Source organism: Musa acuminata, chromosome BXJ3-11, assembly GCF_036884655.1.
Source record: "Musa acuminata AAA Group cultivar baxijiao chromosome BXJ3-11, Cavendish_Baxijiao_AAA, whole genome shotgun sequence".
Taxonomy (NCBI): Eukaryota; Viridiplantae; Streptophyta; class Magnoliopsida; order Zingiberales; family Musaceae; genus Musa; species Musa acuminata.
Genome location: NC_088359.1, coordinates 7,410,403 through 7,433,807, shown reverse-complemented (window position 1 = coordinate 7,433,807; position 23,405 = coordinate 7,410,403). Strand labels below are relative to the sequence as shown.

Below are 23,405 nucleotides of genomic sequence, written 5' to 3'. Positions count from 1 at the left end.
ACCAGTTGAGATTCCATTGAGAAGATCTACTAGAGAGCGACAACCCTCTACCAGATATCCTCCACATGTGTATGTTATGCTTACTGACGGGGGAGAGCCAGAAACTTACCAAGAAGCTATTCTACATGAGAATAAGAATGAGTGGGTTAAAGACATGCAAGAAGAGATGAGATCCCTGCTTGAGAACCACACCTATGACTTGGTAAGGTTGCCTAAAGAGAAGAAAGCTCTCAAGAATAAGTGGGTTTACAAATTGAAGACCGAAAGCAATAGCTCACAACAGAGATACAAGGCACGACTAGTTGTGAAAGGATTCAGTCAGAAGAAAGGTATTGACTTTGAAGAAATATTTTCTCTGGTTGTGAAAATATCCTCTATCCGAGTTGTTCTTGGTTTGGTTGCCCGCTTGAATTTAGAAGTTGAGCAACTTGATGTAAAAACAACATTTCTTCATGGTGACTTAGAAGAAGAAATTTACATGGAGCGACCAGAAGGTTTCAAAGTCAAGGGAAAAGAAAATCTGGTATGTAAGCTTAAGAAAAACTTATATGGACTCAAACAGGCACCTAGACAGTGGTACAAGAAGTTTGATTCATTTATGATGAGCCAAGGGTATGATAGAACCACATCTGATCATTGTGTATTTATGAAGAAATTTTCAGATGATGATTTTATTATTTTACTGCTATATGTTGATGATATGCTGATTGTTGGCCATGATGTTGGAAAAATTGGAAAGCTTAAAAGAGAGCTAAGTAAGTCTTTTGCCATGAAAGACTTAGGATCGGTGAAACAAATACTTGGCATGAAGATTCTTCGTGATAGGAAGAAAAGAAAGATTTGGCTATCTCAGGAGACTTACATTGAAAATGTTCTTGAAAGATTCAATATGAGTAAAGCCAAAGCAGTTTGTTCTCCACTTGTAGGTCATTTCAAGCTGAGTTCGAAACAATGTCCTACAAGTGAGAAAGAAAAAGAAGAAATGTCTAGAGTGCCTTACTCATCTGCAGTAGGCAGTTTGATGTATGCTATGGTTTGTACTAGGCCAGATATAGCTCATGCAGTTGGAGTTGTCAGTCGATTTCTCTCTAATCCTGGAAAGGAACATTGGGCAGCAGTGAAATGGATATTAAGATATCTAAGAGGTACTTCCAGGTTGTGTTTATGTTTTGGCAGTGATGAACCTATGTTAGAAGGCTACACAGATGCAGACATGATAGGTGATACTGTTTCCAGGAAGTCCACTTCGGGATTCTTGATGACATTTGTAGGAGGAGCTGTCTCTTGGAAGTCTAAGTTACAGAAGTGTATTGCTCTATCAACCACAGAAGCAGAATACATAACAGTTACTAAAGCCTGTAAGGAAACTTTATGGATGAAAAAGTTTCTACAGGAATTGGGCTTGAAACAGGAAGTATATACTATTTACTGTGATAGTCAGAGCGCCATTCACCTCTCCAAGAATTCAACATACCATTCTAAATCTAAGCATATTGATGTGAGATATCACTGGATTCATGATGTGTTTGAGATGAAAGAATTACAGTTGGAAAAAGTGCATACTAATGAGAATGGATCAGATATGTTGACAAAGTCTTTGCCTAAGGAGAAGCTTGAAGCATGTAGGCGAAGAGCGGGCTTGATACAACCCACCATATGAGCTGAAGGGGGAGAATTGTTAGATCCAACCCATATGTGAGCTTTGACAAATTTGGGCCATGAGCCCAAATCAAAGAAATCAAGAGAGAAACGGCAAAATTAGGTGCGCAGAGAGATTGCAGCGTGCGGCGCCGTGCAGAGAAGAGAGAAATAGAGAAAGAAAGATTAGGTTTTTGAGTTTTCTGCTTGACGATCTATGGTTAAACGTTGTCAATTTCGACCCAAATTTTATGTGGAGAATTCTTACAGTAAACTCTACAATCCTAACGGTATCTATAATTTACCCTCTCTAAGGTACTTTCCTGTGATATCCACTTTGTGAGACCTAGAATTCTCTTTTGAGGAGATCCATCGTATACCTATATGATGAAATATGTTATTCTTGAGCAAGATCTATGATCTTGATGTTATTCTGATCCTCTAGTTATTCTAGAGAAGATCTACTGTAAACATGTTATCATTATTGATAGTGGAAGTTTCAGGTGGATTACGGTCCCGTGGTTTTTCCCACGTTGGGTTTTCCACGTTAAAAGATTTGGTCTCACTGTGTGATTAATTTTTGCTCTATTATTTATGTTGTGTTGGTTGATATTTTCATTTGGATATCAAATTGATATTTTGATGAGGAACCTATTTTGATACACAGAGAGGAAAGAATTATTCCGCTTTTAACAGGTTTTTCCGACAATTGTTCTTGAACTTGATCTTTACTTCTCGATCTGGGAGCAGTTTGGCCGGTACTGGTGGCTGCTCTCGGTGGCGATCGGGCTAGGGCTCTGAATGAATCATTGCGTTTCTCTTTCTCGAAGGAGATTTAGGTAGAGACGTAGCTGGGGGTGGTGAGTCCGTGTAGAATTTGGAATTTGTACTCTCAATGCTATTTTGGGGGATTTATCGCCGAATTTTTAACAGGCCGAAGAGGTTTGGAGCGCGATGTCGTGGGCTCGACCGGAAGATGTCTTTTCGATCTCTCTTGCAAGCTACCTCGATGGTGAACTTGCTATTACCTCCTTTGTCTTCCTCTCTTGAGCTGAATTTAGCCGGTTTGCCTTATTGTTGAAAATTTATAATTAGTTTTGATGAACAGATAGAGGCAAATTCTTAATGCTTGATTGTTTATTAGGTTTAAAATCTTGAACCTTCTTTATTTACATCTGTTCTATTTTATCATTCGTTCTGAGGTTGCAAGTTCCAGTTTCCTTGTATCTAACGACATTGCCCTTAGGTTTCATGTTTTCCTGTGGTTACTTTAATTTTATTATTTATATCCAAAGATTTTTATGCTTCAGAAATATCCTTTTTAGATACATTGTGGATTGATCTTGTTTGCCATCTTTCTTGTGAAAATTTAGTCATTGAGAGTAGGTTTCGATGCATTATCGGTATATTATATGGTCTTTTACTAAGTGGTTATTGGTCACTTTTATCCACACTAAAATGGACCTTCAAAGTATCCTTTATTGTTGTGGTTCGGATAAATAAACTTAGTAGCAGGCATTCATTAAAGGGTGCTGTGCAATCTCAAATGAGATATTTACAATCACCAGGTGGATTTACTACGGTAAAAGAGGACCCTACAAAAGGAGGTGGCCGTATGTATTTATTTGTTCTTCTACTAACTTAAGAAGAGTGATCTTTTTTTTTCTTTAGGGAGAGTGATTGTGTTGCTTGGAGTATTTTCCTACATCTTTCTGATAAGACAGGCAATCCAATAGCACCTTCGTTTCTTTTTCTTTTTAGTGTATTCCATCTTATTCATCTGTTGTTAAGCAAGCATCCATTAAATTGTCCTCTCCAAGTTATCTGATTATCTGTTTCAAACAGTTGGAATTCTTGGACTAGAAGCAGGTTTCTGATTGTCGTTTGAGATTCTTCTTGTGTTATTACTTGATGGGCAAAAGATTATGGGGATTCTTCGCTCTTTCGACAAATTTGGTGATCATCTATCCTTTCTTTGTAAACTGGATTGCATATACTCTCACAATATGAGGTGTTTAATAGTAGTAGTCTATTGTTTACAGCGAGTGTGGTTGTTGAAGGTGCTTGTGAGCAAGTAATTGTAGGAGATCTGTACTGTGATATCCCTCTAGGTCTATATGTGATCCGTGGGGATAATATCGTCTTAGTAGGAGAATTGGTATGGTTATCTCATTTAATACTTAATTGTTAACATGTTGGTTTGTTGATGGCTTGATGCCACTTTGTTTCTTTATATACTGCTCAAAATCCAAAAGGATTTGGAAGGGGAGAATCTTCCGATCGATCCAATAAATGTCTCGGTTGAAGAGATTAGAAGGGTGAGTGCTTTTACTTAGTTAAAACAAATTTTATCATCTGCTCATGTACATGTTTTTAGAGGCATTATTAAGGTTACATATATGCTACTTCTAGATTCCTTTGCCATACTTGTCATTAGATTTGTATCTTTGTCTTATTCTTCTTCTTACATGCCTTTTTATCAGATTGTTTTCATCTTGTAACTTAAGAGTCTTGCCACATTGAAGAATTTTGTGGTCAAGTAGGAGAGGGTTTGGGGTCTAAATACTCGAGTCCAAATTAATATAGATTGGTTCCAAATTACCATATAGGTTGAGCCTGGTATGCTAGTCTTTTCCTTAAGTGTCATGATGCTCTACCTCTAACTTTTCCTATCATTAATTCTTTAGGTTACTTGATTTTATATCTTCAAGTGATGGAAACCAATGTGCTTACAAGGATAAGGCCCCTGCATTGGCATGTGTCATGTGGACTGAGCTGCCCTTTTTCTTTGTAGTGATTTCAAAGGCCCATTTCCCTAAAATTGATGATCGCATCCTACTTAAGGTAGGGGCTCAATTAGGAAAGCGTAAAGTGATTGTGAATTTACTCTCGGAAAATATAGATGTTACTTATGATCTTATGCCAAAAAGAGAAGCCTTGTGTTTTAGCTCTGTTTGGCTCATCATGTCATTCAGGTCCCTTAAATTATAGCACACTGTTGATAGAAGTTGAGCGATGTAGTAAGAAATATTAGTTGAATGAAATTTTAGATTTGATGGTCGGTGACCTCCATCCACTACCAATTTATTATTTCTCTTATCACTGCTTTCATATATATATTTTTCCCTATCCGTTTCTCCAAACGTCTTCTGTGCATGCTGTAACAGCATAGCTGCTATTTCTTACACAGAAGGATGGATGCATTAACATTTATCGTTGATACGACTTTTCTAGCCTAACCATTAACCATAAATTTGCTTGCAGTAATTTTTGCATAAACGTGTGGAGACACTTATGCTTAACTTTTGTGAGTAAATGAGAAGCATTTCTACTAGGAAACATCATAAGAATTAACAGATTACAGTCATGGAGCATTTCTAGTGGAGCTCAAAAAATCATCCTTTGTGACTTATTTTTGCATGGCAAATTCTTTTCAGGCTCAGTTATCCAGGGTCCAGCTAATACGGTCAAGATAATTATGATACGTTTGGTTTATAATCATGTTACATTCTTGAAGATTGAAGTAGCATGTTTCATCATTTACTGGAAAGAATTATGTCTCCATGACAAGATTGTTATGTACTTTCAACAGGCTCAGCAAGTGGAAAGAGATGCAATGGATGTGAAAGGTTGTGAGAAAAAGAATGGAGTTCCTTTATGTGGGCCGATTGCAAGCTCCACCTTCTCTAGTTCATGTTCATTACCATTTTGGTGTGCTTAAAGCATGTCATTCCCTTCTTTTATTGCAGTTGTATCAGAGTGGCCATGGAAAGCATCTTTCTCTTCCCTTCTTCCTCCGCTAGTTCTGATGATAAAGTTGAAAATTAGGTGTGCTTCATTTCTCTTTCTCATTATAATTCACGATCAGGTTTCTAAATGATTTTCATGAGATGAATGAAAAAAAATTACTTGCAATCGAACGGGTAGCCTTTTTTTTCTTTTTTTTTTTAATGTTTAGACTCATCTGAATGATTTTTTGCAGATAAAAAGAGTTGGAAGGTTTCCGGGAATCCCAGAGTTCAGCATATTTAGCCAATGCCATGAGCAGGTCAGTAACTCAAAAGTACATCATCCATCTTTCATATCCAAGTCAAAGTTTACATCCTTTCTTTGGTCAAAATGTTAAGATATGAAATACGTAGAAGCGCCGGTTGGAGAGAAATATTCTCTCTGTCATTCTCTCTCTATATATAATAGTCTTTCATGTATGGTTCCATCCAAAATATTTTTTAAATGTTTATTTTGAATTCAATATCTCAATATCCAAGGAGTTTTTGTTCCATCTTAATTTTATGAATTTGACTTGGAGAAGCCAACTTGAGGGAATACAAAATTCATCTTGGAATGGAAATTCCCAAGATGTGATCAATCTGGGAAAACAGGCTATCGGATGGATTTCGTAACTTGCATTGTCACCCGAATCTGATATTAACAAAAGAAAACAGCTTTAGAACAACAAGAGAATGGAGTGTTTGAGCAAGGAAGGGGCCGTGGGGAGCAGTGATCTTATCGAGCAAGACTTTATCCTATTTGCTCAACCTTCACTTTTTCTTTTTATCTTTTAAATAAATCACAGCACCATTTCGAATACAATGGAGTGTTTGAGACAATGCCATCAGTTCTTGACCGTCGATCTCCAAAACAATAACATCTTGACCGTTCGATCTCTTGTTCGAATGATTTTGTTTTGTTGTTTTGTTTTTTGTTTTTTTGTGGGTAAGGGCATGAATATGTTTATTTATTTGTTTATTTCTTTTCCATAGATTTCAGAACATTCTATTTTGCTCCATCACACTCCCCCACAAGGCAGTCCAAGTCCAAGTCCCGCAATTTTGGAACGGGGTTGGTGAAAGCCTTATCCCTCCTCCTCTAATTGTTCTCCCGAGCCCTCGTATCCTGCCTCCACCTGTCTTCCCCATCCGATTCCTCTCGCGGAGACCTCTCGGTCGGTGCAAGCCTCGCCGACTCCTGTAGAGAATCGGAGATGCTCTCCCAGGACGCCAGGCTCCGCCACCTTCACCGCTACCGGCGGCGACTCCTCGTGGCTCTCCTGTCGCATCGTACCCTCCTTGCGGTGCTGTGGACCGTGCTGTTCTCCGCGGTCGTCGTGTGGCAGAGCGGCGCCGTCGGCCGCCTCGGGTTATTGCGGCGGTGGGCGCCGCCGCCGAGGCCGTGCCCCCGGCTCCGGCCTACGGTCTTCAATCTGTCGGATTTTGGGGGAGTCGGGGATGGTGTCACATTGAACACCCAGGCATTTGAGAAAGCGGTGGAGGCCATCATGGAGTTTGGGGGAAGCGGCGGCGGGCAGCTCAACGTACCACCGGGAATGTGGCTCACTGGTCCCTTTAATCTAACTAGCCACATGACCCTGTTCCTCGCCGAAGGGGCCGTGATTATGGGAATTGAGGTGAGACAACACTTCGATTCCTCTTCTCTTTCCCTCGAATTATGATGCCTCTCTTTACCTTCTTTGTTTATGTTGTTGCTGCCTTCATTGTTCACGCCAGCTGCTTCACTGCCTCTCCCTTCATAATTTGGAAGGAATAAAACATCAACATCTGTTAAATCCTTTCGCAGAGCATAAAATAGGCATCTCTGGAACCTTCATTAACTTTAATTAGGTTCATTTTTGCTCTTTGACAGGATTATAAGCATTGGACCTTAATGCCTCCACTGCCATCATATGGACAGGGGAGGGAATTGAAAGGGCCTCGATACGGAAGTCTGATTCATGGACAAAATCTTCGGGATGTGGTTATAACAGGTCAATCAATTTGATATGTTGTACCTTTTAACTGTTACATCTTCTATCCTTTTATTACAGTTAGAGCAATAAGTAAATACATCTTCATTTTTGTTTGGGTTCAGGTAACCTGGTCACTGAGAGTGAGGAGAGTATTGATCTTTTATGTAATCACTCAAATTAAATTTATAGCTCGAGAGGTCTTTATTAGTGCATGGCCACTGCAATACAAAATCTGAGTGACTGGAGTACAGATGAATGAATGGTATAGATAAGTTTTCCTGCACTTTTTTTCCTTTTGTTAAATGAGTGACTAGATCAGACCATTTGTTTTTTCTTTCTTGTTTCATATTTTCTACCCATCGCCTGCCTTGCTTACCTGTGGATAAGACGAGCAATCCGAGAGGTGAGGGAGCAAAGGGGACACCATTGGATAGTCCTCCAATTACTTATCAAGTAGCTTTGCCTTACTTGCAGGCAAACAAAAGTTAAAAAAAAAAAAAAAGTTTTTATGTGCTTATGGTCTACTTTCAAATATGGATAAAGAAGAAAAGAAACAGATTAAGCTATCATATTTCAGTTAATTTTTTATTAGCATAAAATTTTAATTGCTTCTGCTTCCCTTTGTTCACCCCATACCAAATCAAACTTTTCCTTTTAGTTATTGAGCGTCTTGTTAGCTTTCTTTGGTTGATGCATTCTTTTAGGTGTTTTCAGGATATAACGGTACCATAAATGGACAAGGTCAAACATGGTGGAAAAGATATCGTCAAGGACTTCTGGAACACACCAGAGGACCTCTTGTGCAGCTTATGTGGTCCAGAGATATTGTAATTTCTAATATAACTTTACAAGATTCTCCTTTTTGGACACTACATCCCTATGACTGCAGGAATGTTACTATTTCAAATGTAACAATTATGGCCCCCCTTTACGATGCTCCAAACACAGATGGCATAGATCCTGGTAACTTCCTTCCTAAGCTTTTAATATGTTCATTTTAATTTTGTTATTATTTTTAAAAAACATGCATCTCAGCTGGATATATGATCTATGAGTTCCTAATTCTTTACCTTCATTCGTTTCTCAACTGCATCTCAGTTCAATATATGTATTATGGACCAAAAATTTAGGATTTGTTATACTGAGTGCAGTAAGTCAAGTCAATTTACACCACTACATTGTCATTTAAATTTTTAATCCCTTTCACCTTAATGTTGTCTCCCTAATAGCTATATTTAGTTAAATGATAGCATAGTATAAGCTCATGACGGAACCTAAAATTTTGCTTTAAATTCAACATTTAAGTTATTTTAAAATTGTCCCTTATTCTATATACTCTGTAGGCTGCTGTAATACTCTCTTCAGTTAACTATTTAATGTCTTTCAGTTTCGAGATACCGCAGGTTTTAACTCTTAGCAATGTAGATAGATATTTTTTCTTACGTTGGACATGCATCTACAACTTGTAGCTTCTGATTGTGGTGGACTGTCTATGCAGATTCATGTGAGGACATGGTAATAGAGAACAGTTACATTTCTGTAGGTGATGATGGAATAGCAATTAAGAGTGGTTGGGACCGGTATGGAATTGCCTATGGACGACCATCAACAAACATATTAGTTAAGAATGTTGTTCTACGCTCCAAGATGAGGTAAGCCATTTTGCATACAACTCTACTAGTTAGTCATGTATGCATTAACTGTTGCTTGTTGACTTCATATGCAACACAGTTCGCCACTGAAACTTACCAAAACATAAGAAAAAAAGCTAATGTACCATGTGTGTTGTTAGTGAAATCTGGAATCTTAATGCTATGACATATTATCATCCCTGAAGGGGTGTGGGATGTATCATTTTGATGTTTATTCGTGGATATCTACTTTTTAACGGTGACTGGGTTTATGAATTATGGTCAATAAACAATATGATCTACGAGCTACCTAAACTGAAGTTTCATAATTACTTGACCTCATTTAATCTTACCCACAGCATAAACCTAGCACACACATATTATGCTTTTGTTTATGATTTACTGATTGCACTGAGACTAATTGGTTTGACTACGTATCTCCTACCGCACCTTGCAGTGCTGGAGTATCAATAGGAAGTGAGATGTCTGGTGGCATCTCGAATATCAAATTTGAAAACATCCTTGTTTGGGACTCACGGCGTGGTGTGAGGATCAAGACTGCTCCTGGGAGGGGTGGATACATTCACAACATCTCCTATAGCAACCTAACCTTCAATAATTTGAGTGTTGGTATCGTGATCAAGACCGACTACAATGAGCACCCTGATGATGGCTTTGACCCCAAAGCCATTCCGACAATCAGGAACTTGACCTTCCGTGGAGTTTATGGTCATAATGTCCGCATTCCAGTCGAGATCCAAGGCAGCAAGGAGATTCTTGTGAGAGGCATCAGCTTCCAGGATATGCAGGTTGGTCTTTCCTACAAAAAGAAGCGAACTTTCCGTTGCTCTTATGTAGAGGGATATGCGGTCGGTCCAATCTTCCCAGCACCATGTGACAGCCTTGACCGGTACGATGAGAATGGACGGTTAGTTAAGCGTTCAATAATACAACAAAATGTTACCTACACAGATTATGAGATATAGAGTTGTGTTTTTGATAAATACTAGGCTTGGCTTGTTCCTCTTAATTACCGCATCCAATCTTTTTTGACTTCCTGATGTAATGGTGATCTTCATGTTTTCATCAGCTGCCTGTGAGGTGAAGAAGTTATTAATCTGTACAAATGAGCTCATGCAAATGTCGTGAGTTCTTTTTGCTGATTTATGGGCTTAATAACATCATCGACATCATATGATGCTATCATATTTCTCTTTGGAATTTGATTTTGGTGGTCACCAGTAGATCATGAACATATATATATATATATATATATATATATATATATATATATATATATATATATATATATATATATATATATACGCACACGTTATTGCAGGTGAGCAATAACAAAAATGTATCAAATATTAATTTAAATTTAAACTATATATAATAGATTTTCAATGCACATTTAAAAAAAAATGTATTTTCAAACATAAATTTTGAGCCAGTTTATTCATGAGAAACAATTCAAGGATACTCTGATGTGATCAAAAGGGATAAGAGAAGAATTTGCATTTGCATTTGCAAGCTGTAGTGAACATTAATCATGAAAAAGATTTATTATATAAAGGTGTGGTCATGACTCTCCATGTGTGATGTTTTTTTTTGTCAGATTTTGCAGGTGTGCAGCTTGGATTTGGGCGTCAAATCTAATCCACCCACAAGTCATTTCCTTCTTCCATTCCTGGAACCTACACGTACGCCACACACTTTGCTGGTACCCCTTATCTCTTGGAGATCTTTTTGATTTTATGCTGCCTGCCAATTTCCTTCTTTCATTTTTTTTGTTTGTCTCGAGAAACTTTCAGCTACATATCTTCCCAAAAGTGGATAGGGTTCTTCCTTTTTTTTTATTATTTGTTTGGGGTCCCAAGTCCTCTTTAAAAAACGCAATCATTTATTGTGTTATCCAACTTAAGATAATAGGGTTCCAACATTGACTTCAACATAAGAGGCAATTCCTAGAAGAACAATATTTTTATTTTTATTTTTTTAATCTTTTATATATATCTTATATTGTTGTATTAACAGTACTGTCTCCAGCCTGTCCCCGCCGATGTCACGCCGCTCACCAGCTGTGGCTTCAATTAATTACCCTGTCCCCTCCCCATCTGCCGCCCGTGATTGCATCATTCGCCGTTGGAAGCGCGGACGGCGCGCCTCAAGATTCCCACGCGCTTTTCCCTCCCCCCAAAAACCCACGTTCTCCACGTTTCTCTTCGCTTCCCTTCCCTTCCCTTCCAACCCACCCCATCCCATACTAATAATAGATAACTCTTTTCTTTCCCATACTAATATATATATATATATATATATTCCTTCTTTCTGTGTAGGGCCAACCCATACCCACCTCGTGCTTCCATTGCCACTTCTTCTTTTTTTTTAGATTAAATTCGTTTTGATTTATACATATAGCTATCTATCCTTGCAAAATTTTGAATCATCGAATATAAAACTAAATAAATCTCAGTAATGGAGCCGATAGGGGTTTATATTTACTTGATATTAAAGAACATAAAACATCGATTATACTTTCTAGAAAGGATGTACAAATTTTGGATCTTTACGGGGTGTATATGTAAAGATGAACTTTCGAGGGACGTTTTACAGAGATCGGTGACTTCAGCGGGATATAAATGCAAAGTTGTTTTCTATGTAAATATCATTTTTTTTTTATTTCTCGCCGATGCGCGAGAATCACGTGCTCTAATGCCGCACTATAAACAAAGGCGGACGAGGGAAGGATGGCCGGCGACCCCAACTGGGTTGGATCGTGAGAGTGGAAAGGGCGGAGAAGGTGATCGGCGAATCCGTGCCTGTTTCCGGAGCAGAAGGGTGATCGTGGATCATCGATTGCTTCGACGGTGGAACGAGGAGTCATGGCCGAGGCGGGGCGGAAGCAGGGGAGGACCAACTTCGCGGTGACCTGCACTCTCCTGAGCCAGTACATCAAGGAGAAGGGCAGCATCGCCGACCTTGGACTCGGGATCGCCCAAGACGCCGCTATAGGTGAGAGCTTGCGGGGTTTCTTCATTTAAATTTTGGGGATTCCTGCTTTAATTTCGTATGTTTCGTCGGATCGAGGACGTATGTGATTGAGATGCCCCAACTCGGTTTCTTCGTAAATATCGATCCTTTTCGCGCTGATCGTTCTTTTCTGTTGAAACGAGAAATTCCCGGAAAAAAGGAATCTTGGTTTTCCTTTGTTCGTCTTCAGGATTTTTGGGTTTTTCTCGAGAAATCTGCCAATGATCTCAGCTTTCTTTTTCCCAGCGTTCCAAATCTAAGTAATTTTCCGTTCTTTTGATATATTTATCCGATTTTTCAGGCAAATCGGAATCGGTTCGGCCTCCGACCACCATGAGCGTGATCCCTGGGGCGGACCTCTGCCGGGGAGAGGACGGCGCCAAGGAGATGTTCCCCCAGAGTGTTGATCTTGGCCCCGCTGTGTTGGAGGATGCCAGGTCTCATCTTTTCCTCCGAACTCCTCCCACTCAAAGAAAACCCTTTGCTTTTGACAAAATGCCCTACATCGATTCGATCCACCATTTAATCTTTCTTTGATATTATGTATAAGCGCACAAGATTAAATGCTTTAGATCGTAGAACACAAAAAAAAAAATCATCTTGATGTTGGTTGTTCGTCATCTGTCACCGGAGGAAATGCAATCTGGGCATCAACCATGACGAGAAATTTGAAGGTGACCTGATCATTTATGTGGCTGCTTCTACTACTGCAGGGAGGCAGCAAGAGGCCAACTTACCATCTTCTATGGAGGGAAGGTGTTGGTGTTTGACAAATTCCCAGCCGAGAAGGCCAAGGATCTGATGCAGCTAGCAACCAAGGGAAACTCAGCATCACAAAACTCTGTGAGCTCAAGATCCGTCTCCGTCTCCTATCAAACTTCGACCTTGGTGCCCATCACTGCCAACAATTCACTGGTTCCCCAGGTCCACATGTCGAGATCAGCACAGCCTAATCTTCCTGGTAATGAATCCGTCTTTGTTGTTGTCCAATCCAGAGTTTGATCCGTTCTAAGATAGATAGCAAGTTCATAAATTTACAACGCATTGATGTTGTCGCTTTGTTGAACTGCAGATCTTCCTATTGCTAGAAAAGCTTCACTCCAACGGTTCCTCGAGAAGAGAAAGGATCGGTAGGTAATTCTTGCCTCATGATTTACCAGAGAAAAGGAAATATGCCAAATTTGATCGTAACCTCTAAATAAATTTCAGGATCAATGCAAGATCACCATATCAAGTGTCTGCCTCTCCCGAATTGGGGATTAATCGAGAGGACAACAAATCATGGCTCGGCTTGGGTCCTCGATTCTCCATTCCCAGCCTCAGTCCAAGCTCTGAGTATAACAGATAGAATCCTGGATGCTTCTCCGCTCGAAGCGAATTATTCAATCACAAGCTTTGATCACTTCCTTTTTGAGGAACTTGCTTCCTTTTTCCAAACTAGATTCATGGATGTTGTCACTGATCGCTTAGATTACAGAATTCTTCTTTCTTGAACTGGAGCTCATTGCTCCAGGACAGAAAGCAAAGAAAGAAACATTCTGTATATACATCTATTTTTGTGATTTGAACAGGTTTCAAATCCCAGTAGCTGGAAATGTTGTTCTCTTCCTTGAATGGTGTTCTCTAATGCAAGCTGAAATAAATTGTGGCTGTTGAATGGAATTATCTCTTCAAACTGTGGAAACACAATCCTACTGTTTTCTCTGTTGATTGTCGGCTTTAGCCATCTATTGTCAATTACCAGAATTTCTCTGAAGCAGGGGAGATAAAATGAATTCTGTTTGAAGAGTGAGAATCAAATTACTCTTACAAAGATTGTTTTCGCTAACAATTTGTATGAATGGGTGGTCTGTAACATTATTTGTGTTGAACTTTTGAGAGAAAATTAGCAGGTGACAGGTTCAATGAAGTGTTCATGTTTGGTGCATGTGCCTGGATTCCCCTCTTCTACTTGGTGGGTCTCCTCATATTCTATGAAGAGGACCACCTAAACTCCATTATTATCTCCATCTAATACTAAACAAAGATGCCTCACGATGCAGAAGAGTCAAGCATGTGTCTGATGAGGCTTCCATCATAGCAGATTGACTGGGAATTCATGACCTATATGGAAAGATTTGGTGAGGGAATCAAGAAAACATGAAGTAGAATGGGGAAACTTCTCTTTGAATCATCACCTTGTTCATCACAAACTTGTCATTGGAGTTGACCACTGCACGGTTGTGGTCAACCGTAGCTGCCCACAAGTCAGCCACTTGGTGAGAAGAAGAATCTGCTGATGCAAATGATTCTGCAATGAAGTGCCAAAATGATGAACAAGTTGGAGATCTTTTATATCAGAAATCTAAAAGTTGTTTAGCCTTCTTATAATTCATAACCTGGAGTTTCTCGATCCATTTTTTTTGTGTTGGATATGACAAGTAAATGCATGTAGCAAAGTATAATGATATGAGATTATTAAGATTTTAATTATCGATCAATTCAGGTATTAATATTGAAACATTAAACTTAATTTGATGTAATTATATTATATTTTCATGTTGGTTGAATAAGTATGAATTAGCCCAACCCAACCCAACCCAACCCAACCCGGGAATTATTACGTATCAGTTCGGCCGGGATTGATTTTGGAACGCGACAAATGCTACGAGGCGGAGCGATCTCAGCTTGCTGAAACATCGATCGTGCCCCTCCTCTGTCACTATGTGCGATGAGACACGATACGAGTCACGAGGAAGGACGGTGGGCAACTTACTGAAATCTCGATATGTTTACCTTCCTCCCTTTAAATACTCGCCTGCGAAGCCCTTCTCTCTCTCTCCCTCTTCCTTTTCCCGAGCCCTATCGCTCGCTTCCTTTCCTCCTCTTCCTCTATTTTTCTCCCTCGACTTCGAGGGCTTTCTTTTTTTTCTTCTTCTTCTTCTTCTTCTTCTTCTTCTTTTTCCGATTTTTTTTTTCATCTCGATTCGATCGATCACGAATCGGATTGGTACCGGAGGACAACCCTAGGGCAAGGAACGATGCAGCAGCAGAGGCTGAAGCAGCAGCAGGCTTTGATGCAGCAAGCCCTCCTCCTCCAGCAGCAACAGCAGCAGCAGCAGCAGCAGCAACAGCAACAGTCCCTTTACCCCCACCCCGGCCTCTTGGCCGCCCCTCAGGTCCTCCTCCCTCCCCCCTTTCGCCGGTGGATTGTGTTTCCTTTATGCTGGAGGTCGGGGAGTCTCGCGTCGTGTCGCGAAATTAGGGATTTCTTGACTCGAACTACGAGTTTCGGGGGGTCCTTTGTTCGCATTATTTGTTGTTCCCTCTTTTGCGGGTTCTTGGAGGCGGTTCTATTTGGCGTTCTGAAAATTAGGGTTCTTGCGGGTTATTTTGCACTGTCGTTTTCTCATTAGCTCTACTCCTATTACTTCTCTCTGGAACCTTAATTTGGGTTTCAGGAATGTTTAATCTCCAGCGCTGTGTTTTATTATTATACCTTGTTGCTTCATGGCCGTCTTTCATGGGTCTGGATTGAACTTTGCAGTGGTTAGTCTTGTGTTATACTTATATCACCAATCTCTTTATCAAGATTGGATATCTGCGGCTTTCATACCGTTCTTTTTTGGGGCAATTCTTTTCCGAGTATTTCTTTCCATATGGAGGATGAATATTAAAACTCCGTTTTTGTTTTTCTGAAATCTGCTAAGCTGTGATTTTGTAATATTGTTATTATTTTTATTTCAATTGTCGTGGCAATGCCGAGGGAGGAGTCCTTGTAACGGCAACGTTAAAGCTACTTCAAAATTTGTCGTTCTACTAGGTTTAGTTGATGGTCCCACCTGTCTGGGGGGTTTCAAGCATCCAAGACTTGTTTTCGAACTTAAATCTTATTTTAGCTTTTCATGTCCATTTTTATTGTATTTGGAAAGCATGTTTTTTTTTCTGATGTTGAAACTTAGGGGAGAGCATTTTTAGATGCTTTTTAGGACTCCTGACTGTTTTTCTTTTTTTGCACTTATCAAGGTATGGCTTTATCGATATATATATATATATATATATATATATATATATATATATATATATATATATATATATATATATATATATATATATATATATATATATATATATAAGAACTCTTTCTTAGCATCTATGGGCTTTTATGTTCTTTTCTTTTGGTTTGTCTACACAGTTTATTCACACTTCTATTTTGCAGATAGAGCCTGTCCTAAGTGGGAATCTGCCTCCTGGATTTGATCCAAGCACATGTCGCAGTGTGTGAGTATTGTTAGAACATTTGCTTCATTTGCTTTGCTTTTCATTTCCTGCATCATTATATACATTCTCTTTCTACAATGTGTATTGGGGGGTTCTGTCTTATTGCTTGTTCGTTGTTTAAATACTTTTTCTTTTGCAAGTGTGATGCTGGTTTTTGTAGATTTTATAATCATCGTTATTTGTACCTTCTCCAATAGATGGCACTTTTTGCAACTGCAAGACTCATTTTATTTCATTCTTTTTTTCAGTCATCTTTCGGAAAGAAAACCTTGCTTCCTACTGAAAGGGTGTTTTTACAATAATATGCGAATTAGACTGCAAGAGTTCTTGAATTTCTGCAATCATTAATGTTCACTGAGGATGTTGAGAATGTGTTTTCACAGTTTTTAGCTTTAAATGATGATTATAATATAATTTTTTTCATGCATTGTTCTCTATGTATAAATGCAGGTATGTAGGCAATGTTCATCTTCAGGTTACTGAGGCTCTTCTTCAAGAGGTTTTCCAAAGTACGGGCCTTGTTGAAGGATGCAAGCTCATTAGGAAAGAGAAGGTCAGTTTCCTTTCTTATTTCCACACAGTTCTGTTGTGGAAGCGCTTGGATATTTGATTCGTAAAACTCTAGTTTTTGTATTTTAGAATAATGGTTGGATTACGCATTATTGTTGTCGCGTTGGTATCAAAGTACCCCTCAACATTTGGAAGAAGCAATATGCACTAATTAATCATGAAACGTTGGTATTATGCTGCAAACTACTATGAGAAATTTCTCCTGAGCCATATTATGAACAGTGATTGCTAAAATCTTCTTTGTTGGAAAAAAAATGCTCTTGTGATTCAACCCTTTGGCCTTTATTCTGGATGACCAGTTCTAGTTCTGGCTGTGTGATGTTTGTCACTTGCTCTATAACTGTTGTCCTGGTTTGAACTTCAGGATTTGTTTTGCTAATGTTGTATGCTAAGTATCCCACTTCACCTTCGTTGTGGCAACCAATTATGTGGCCTACAATGCAAGTAGTTCCAATGGCTGTAGTGCTGGGAATTGTTTGCTTCAGGCTATCAAATTCCTTCAAGATTATACCATCATATGTATGACAGCATGCAAATTGAGAAATATTGCATAAGTAGCTTCAATTTTTTCAGCAGCACTGAATTTAATGCAGTTACATTAAAATTGATTGTAATTTTAAGTGTGCCTTGCATCAGAGGCATGAGACCAGGTGCTTAGTGATGTAGGACGAGTAGTAATGGATTTTTTTATTGATAATAGAGGAACCAAAAGAGAAGAATAGAAAGATAATAACTGAAAAATAGTGGGAAAACAAATGGATAACTACTAGACTCGCTCTGGCTCAAAGAGTGAACTCCCAAGATGAAGGCTTCGCATCTTCGCACATATGACATGTGGACGATGGAATCATATCATCGGAAACATAATTGTGGCATCACATTGCTCACACACCAGGTGGGACAAAAATACGATTCATTGAATCTCTAATTCATGCATTACTATGTTCTAGCCCCTTTTTATATGCTCAAGTTGAATAAAAAAAAAAGATTACAGAAATACGAAAAATTAATTGATAGACTTCCATATTCCTAGAGATGAATCTTTAAAATCTTTCATCAAGATTTGCAATCTTCAATCAATAACGAATTTGATTTCTTACACTCTTTTCTGCATTTGTTTCCTTTTTCTTTGCCTTGAGTAGATGTTGTCATTTGACAACTTATGACATATGCAAAATATCTCTACTAATAAAATTTATTCAAATAAAATATAAACCAAATTGCTCCTGCATCACTTAAGCTGCAAGAGATGTTAGTACCTGGGTTTGACAACTTCGTATGTAACAAGCTATTTGCTTGATACTACCCACTTGGAATTGCCATTCATATTGTGCCCATGCCTGTCACTTAAAGGCATGATATGATCAGGTGCCACAAGCCTTTAAAGTTTATACATTGATATTGAAGTGTGGCTATTGCATGTGCAGTGCAATATGGTCTGGCTTGCATGATTGTTACACTAGCATGATACCTCCTTTATGACATTGCATAATGTGTTCTGTGCATTACAGTACACTTTGAATTCATGTTCTATAAAGTTAAAGTTGAAGTGTGATTTACTTTTGTCATTTTGTTTTGATTTTACAGTCATCCTTTGGCTTTGTTGATTATTATGACCGCCGATCAGCTGCACTTGCAATCATAGCACTGAATGGGAGGCAGCTGTGAGTTGGATAATTTAGTTTTATTGTCTGTCATTTTTTTAGTAGGGTTTGCCATGACTATACCATGTGAGTATGCAGGTTTGGCCAACCCATTAAAGTTAATTGGGCATATGCCAGTGGGCAAAGAGAGGACACATCAGGTTCAATTTCAGATCATTTCCTTTACAAAGATTATGTTCCAATGCAGATATGGAAGTCACTGACTTCTGGATGATTTGTTATTTGGCATCTTTACAGGCCATTACAACATCTTTGTTGGTGATCTTAGCCCTGAAGTTACAGATGCCACCTTATTTGCCTGCTTTTCTGTGTATCCAAGCTGCTCGTAAGCCTTCATGACGTATTTGTTTTATATTGTGCATTGTGTCTGAATATATGGAGATAATTAGTTTATTTTGATTTATTTTGATGATCTTTGTGGTGTATATATGGAGATAATTAGTGAGTTACCTCCTCCCTGATGTTTATTCGGAAAAAGTGTTTCTATATCTTTGATTTCACCTAGACCGGTGTCTTTTTATAGAGATGCGAGGGTCATGTGGGACCAAAAAACTGGGCGTTCAAGAGGCTTTGGTTTTGTTTCTTTCAGGAATCAACAGGTCAGTTGACCAGTTGATAATCAGATTTAGGGTTTCCGGTGTACAATTCTTGTCCACTTTTTGTTTCTGACTATTTCTTTGGCAGGATGCTCAAAGTGCGATAAATGACTTAACTGGTATGTTGGTCTTTGGTTATTTCTAGCATTACACTTTTAGTAAGGTATTGATGAAGTTGCCTTAGGCTGCTGGCTTGATGGTCAGGCTTATGTCTACTGGTTGCTAAAAATTCAGCAACTTGAAAGCTGATGCTCATTGCTCATGATACACGTGGTCTTTAGATTAATGAGGCAAAACTATTCGATGTGCATTTAACCATGTGCTTCTTAAAATAAGAGCACTATAATTTAATCTTGTGATCGTCATCTGTCTTCAAGTTCTAGTTCTAAAGTTGAAAACTTGTTCTGAACAGTATTATCCTGACATTGTGTAGGCAAGTGGCTTGGCAGTCGGCAGATCCGTTGTAACTGGGCTACCAAGGGAGCTAATGCTAGTGAAGACAAACAAAATTCAGATTCCAAGAGTGTGGTGGATCTAGCAAATGCATCTGCTGGTGGGTGACACTTTTGAACTGGCGCAATTGCATTTGAATGATATCTTATTGTTTGATAATGGGTATCAACATTATATACCTATTGTGGACAAATGCATCCTAATCGTTGTTTTCTAGTCTATTGAATATTAGTTGTTTGTTCAGTTGTAACTTCTTTGTTTTATGTCCATATGAGACATCTTATACTTTGTAAAACAAGAAGCCACTTTTTCTTTTCAAGTTAATGATAATTACCTGTCTGAGAATTTTAGTTATATGATCATTGTTTAGCTGAGTAATTAAGAAGCATATGCTGGAATCTAGCATGACATTTGAATTTTTACGTACTAAATTATTTCTTTTATGTAGAAGATGGGCAAGAGAACACAAACGATGATGGTCCAGAGAGTAACCCACAATTCACAACTGTCTATGTGGGTAACCTTGCTCACGAGGCAAGCGTCTCTCTCTCTCTCTCTCTCTCTCTCTCTACCTTTCTTGTTGTTGTTGCATGAACAGAGATCACTTGTCCCTTTCCATTATCTGTTTTACATGTTCCAGTTTTAGTATCTTTTTTGATATGAAGCATGTTACAAAGCTTATACTGATTTATTGATGGATATCGTTGCACTTTGTCTTAATGTGTTTAGTCAATGTTGAGAGCTTGTCGTATTTGTTTGATCACATCTTAATTGGCTTTATAAGTTGCATATATCATTGTTTTTGTGGTCTTACTTTTGGGGAGGTTATCTTTTCTGTTCTGAGTCATCAAAGTGTAAAAATGCAGGTTACTCAACTTGATCTCCACCGCCATTTCCATTCCCTTGGTGCTGGAGTGATAGAAGAAGTCCGCATACAACGTGACAAGGGATTTGGTTTTGTGAGATACAGTAATCATTCTGAAGCTGCTTTGGCTATCCAAATGGGGAATGGTCGAATTCTTTGTGGAAAGCCAATCAAGGTAGTTGAATTATCTGGTTTAATTTACTCTGAAATTAGATTTTAAATATTGGTTGTGTATGTATTTACCGGCCTGACCAAGTAGTAGCATCAACGTATATAGCTCTATTCCAGTGGAACATTCATTTTTGAATGTTTTGAACTTCTGATTATCTTGTTCATCTAGGTGTGCCATCTAGTAGACTGGTATCATAATGGTTTGATAGGTCTATTAAAACTGACCCCCCATTATGAGATTTAAAGTTTTGCTCATATATATATATATGATGTTGCTAGCATCAGGACCTTGAATGTTTCAAAATTTTGACATTAAGTTGTAATAATTGTTGTTTCTTCTGTTCAACATATTGGTTTGGTTGGTTTGGCAAGACTAGTTTTCATTGTTTATTTTAGTTTGAATCAAGCTTTGGTTGAGAGAAGCTGCGTTAATCTTCTTCTGCAAACCTGAGCAATTTTCTTACTTAGTTTCGTTTAGGAGAAGAACCCAATACAGGCATCTAGCTTGGTCTGCAGTAAACTGTGTCAAGATCCCTTGAATGGCAGGGATAGCACTTGACAGATATATCCTCACTCCTAGATTAATTAACACTCATGGGCTGGAGAACTTCTACCAACTCGAACTGGAATTCAGAGAAGCAGTAAGTAGCAAATTTTTCTTCATTCATACAAATAATAGTTCAAGTTTCAAAAAGAACTCAAAACTCAAAGATACCTCAGAAAATATGATGAGCATAACTCAAAATATTATAAATAACAACATCCACTTAGCACATTATAGCTTCCACTAGATAAAGTGCAATGTAAATCTTACAAACATTAAGATCAAAATCAACATTCATAGACTAAACAAGATATGCGCAAAAAAAAAAAAAAGGTAAACTGAACAAAATACAAATTACCCCTAAAGATTGGTGTTTCTGGTTCTGGTTCAGGTTGAGGGGGATCAATTCTTCTAGGTATTCTAACCCACATACCATTTCTAAATATACATCTCATCCGTCAAAGTAGATTTTTATTTATGATGCTAAATCTATCTAGCTTTATAACTTCTAGAGCAGTGATGAGACACAATGAGATTGGATACAACAAAGTTGTAAAAGTTGGCCAAATTAACCAGTGTGATTATGAGTTATTAAATTATACTATAAACGAGTGGCAAAAATTCTCTTGCATCTCGGTGAAAACCTAGACCACTCCTATTTTTTCCAAGTTACAGAAGTCCTCAACTGGGTCTACTCTTCACCATTCCTCCATGGAACATGGAACATATACTATTGCAAATATTATAAAAACTAGGAGAGAAGATGGCATGAACATGACAATAAATATATGTATATGTTTCATATGTTATTATTTTATACTTTGTAGAAATTAAAGCAACCTATCGGTATCATATGTATATTTATTCAAAAGACGATTACCAATCACCTTAATTGTAAATGTTTACAAGAATTTTCCAGGCATGGATACAAAATTTTAGTGTGCAGAAGAGTGTCCCATTTACATACATATTCCCATAATTTGATGTCTTGAGGTCTTCAATAGATGATACAGTCCATTTATATCATATGCTAACATGTTTAACTGCAGATACAAGCGTCCTAATGTGTTTTCAAGTATCTGACAATGTGTGGGTGTTCGACATGGACATGGCAAACATTGAGGTGTTTGTGCTTTGTAGGCTCAATGGTCTCATACATCAACAAATCTACAAGCAATTGGTACACATGCACTAATTGAAACTTTCACTTGCCGCCTGAAAGAAGTTAACTGTTGATGCTGTAATTTTGGTTGCTGTTGTTCTATGGATTCAACCTCTTTTTATGACTATTAGAAGTCGCGTTCTACTTATGTCATTGTAGTGACATATAATTGAAGTGAAACTTTTCTTTGTAGTTTCTTTGTGCTGCATTCATTTTGTGTAGATTTACCACTACTATACACAAAGTAGGTTCTATATTTCTACTGTATATCTAGTGCATTTTTCGGTTTGTGTTTCAGTGTTCTTGGGGCAGCAAACCAACTCCACCAGGAACTGCCTCTACGCCACTGCCCCCGCCTGCCTCTGCTTCATTCTCTGGACTCACTGCAACAGACCTCTTAAGTTATGATCGTGCTTCATTGTTGGGCAAGATGACTGCCAGCGAGGCGTTGATGTATGCCCAGAGTCAGCAAGCTCTGAAGCAAGCGGCAATGGGGATGGGCGCAGGTGCCAGCCAAGCCATCTACGACGGTGGGTTTCAAAACGTTAATGCAGCACAGCAGTTCATGTATTACTAGCAGTCGGTGGTCTCCAATACGTGTCGAGTCACTGAGCATCTTGAAGCTTTTCTGTTTTATGGTTCTTAAAATTTTCTCCTGTACTCTGGCTTAAATTATTTCTCGATCTGGTTTGTGCCGCCCATATCATCTGCGTTTATGATTGTATCAATGCAAAATTATGTACACATGAATGTTGTTGGTGAAGTCATGATAAGACTTCCTGGGATTCTTGCGTTCTATATTGTCTTCTTATACATCGTTCTAGTTGTTTCGTTGGATTTCTGATGGGGCATTCTGAGAAGGCAATCTCTTCTTTTAATATACCCACTCCGTCGTCGGTTCGAGGATTGCGTTGACATGCGTGTGAGTATTATTGTGTCGAAGCCTCCCACGACGACGAGAACGAAGGATTAGGTACGCATATGTTAAATTTGATTCAATGCTTCTCCTGTGTTATTGCTGAATGGGTGTGAGTATATGCAATTATGGAATGCTTGAATCAAATGAATATTA

The 23,405-nt window shown here is 38.5% G+C and overlaps 3 protein-coding genes across 12 annotated transcripts; all 3 read left to right on the top strand.

The window, feature by feature from the left end:
- The first annotated feature begins 5,339 nt into the window (after positions 1-5,339).
- Positions 5,340-11,889, top strand: LOC103970777 (probable polygalacturonase). Of its 9 annotated transcripts, none has more exons than XM_065174744.1 (9): positions 5,388-5,466; positions 5,621-5,686; positions 6,402-7,045; positions 7,282-7,402; positions 8,099-8,347; positions 8,883-9,036; positions 9,473-9,824; positions 10,634-10,738; positions 11,751-11,889. In XM_065174744.1, exons 3-9 carry the CDS (start codon positions 6,623-6,625, stop codon positions 11,796-11,798), a joined length of 1,452 nt encoding a protein of 483 aa, XP_065030816.1. In that variant the 5' UTR covers positions 5,388-5,466; positions 5,621-5,686; positions 6,402-6,622; the 3' UTR covers positions 11,799-11,889. The 9 variants fall into 9 exon arrangements, with proteins under 9 accessions (XP_065030811.1, XP_065030816.1, XP_065030814.1 ...); XM_065174742.1 differs by having other exon boundaries at positions 9,473-9,925; positions 10,643-10,718; XM_065174741.1 differs by having other exon boundaries at positions 9,473-9,925; positions 10,634-10,718.
- Positions 11,757-13,710, top strand: LOC103970778 (protein TIFY 10a). Its single transcript, XM_009384697.3, has 5 exons — positions 11,757-12,030; positions 12,350-12,485; positions 12,762-13,009; positions 13,121-13,178; positions 13,258-13,710. The coding sequence occupies exons 1-5, from the start codon at positions 11,901-11,903 to the stop codon at positions 13,394-13,396; spliced, it is 711 nt and encodes a 236-aa protein (XP_009382972.2). The 5' UTR covers positions 11,757-11,900; the 3' UTR covers positions 13,397-13,710.
- A 1,143-nt stretch (positions 13,711-14,853) lies between these two features.
- Positions 14,854-23,146, top strand: LOC135653065 (oligouridylate-binding protein 1-like). Of its 2 annotated transcripts, none has more exons than XM_065174515.1 (12): positions 14,854-15,206; positions 16,247-16,308; positions 16,759-16,861; positions 18,466-18,542; positions 18,621-18,682; positions 18,780-18,867; positions 19,066-19,141; positions 19,227-19,257; positions 19,572-19,691; positions 20,040-20,125; positions 20,458-20,631; positions 22,632-23,146. In XM_065174515.1, the coding sequence occupies exons 1-12, from the start codon at positions 15,069-15,071 to the stop codon at positions 22,908-22,910; spliced, it is 1,296 nt and encodes a 431-aa protein (XP_065030587.1). In that variant the 5' UTR covers positions 14,854-15,068; the 3' UTR covers positions 22,911-23,146. The 2 variants fall into 2 exon arrangements, with proteins under 2 accessions (XP_065030587.1, XP_065030586.1); XM_065174514.1 differs by having other exon boundaries at positions 14,855-15,206; positions 20,043-20,125.
- Positions 23,147-23,405: the final 259 nt, after the last annotated feature.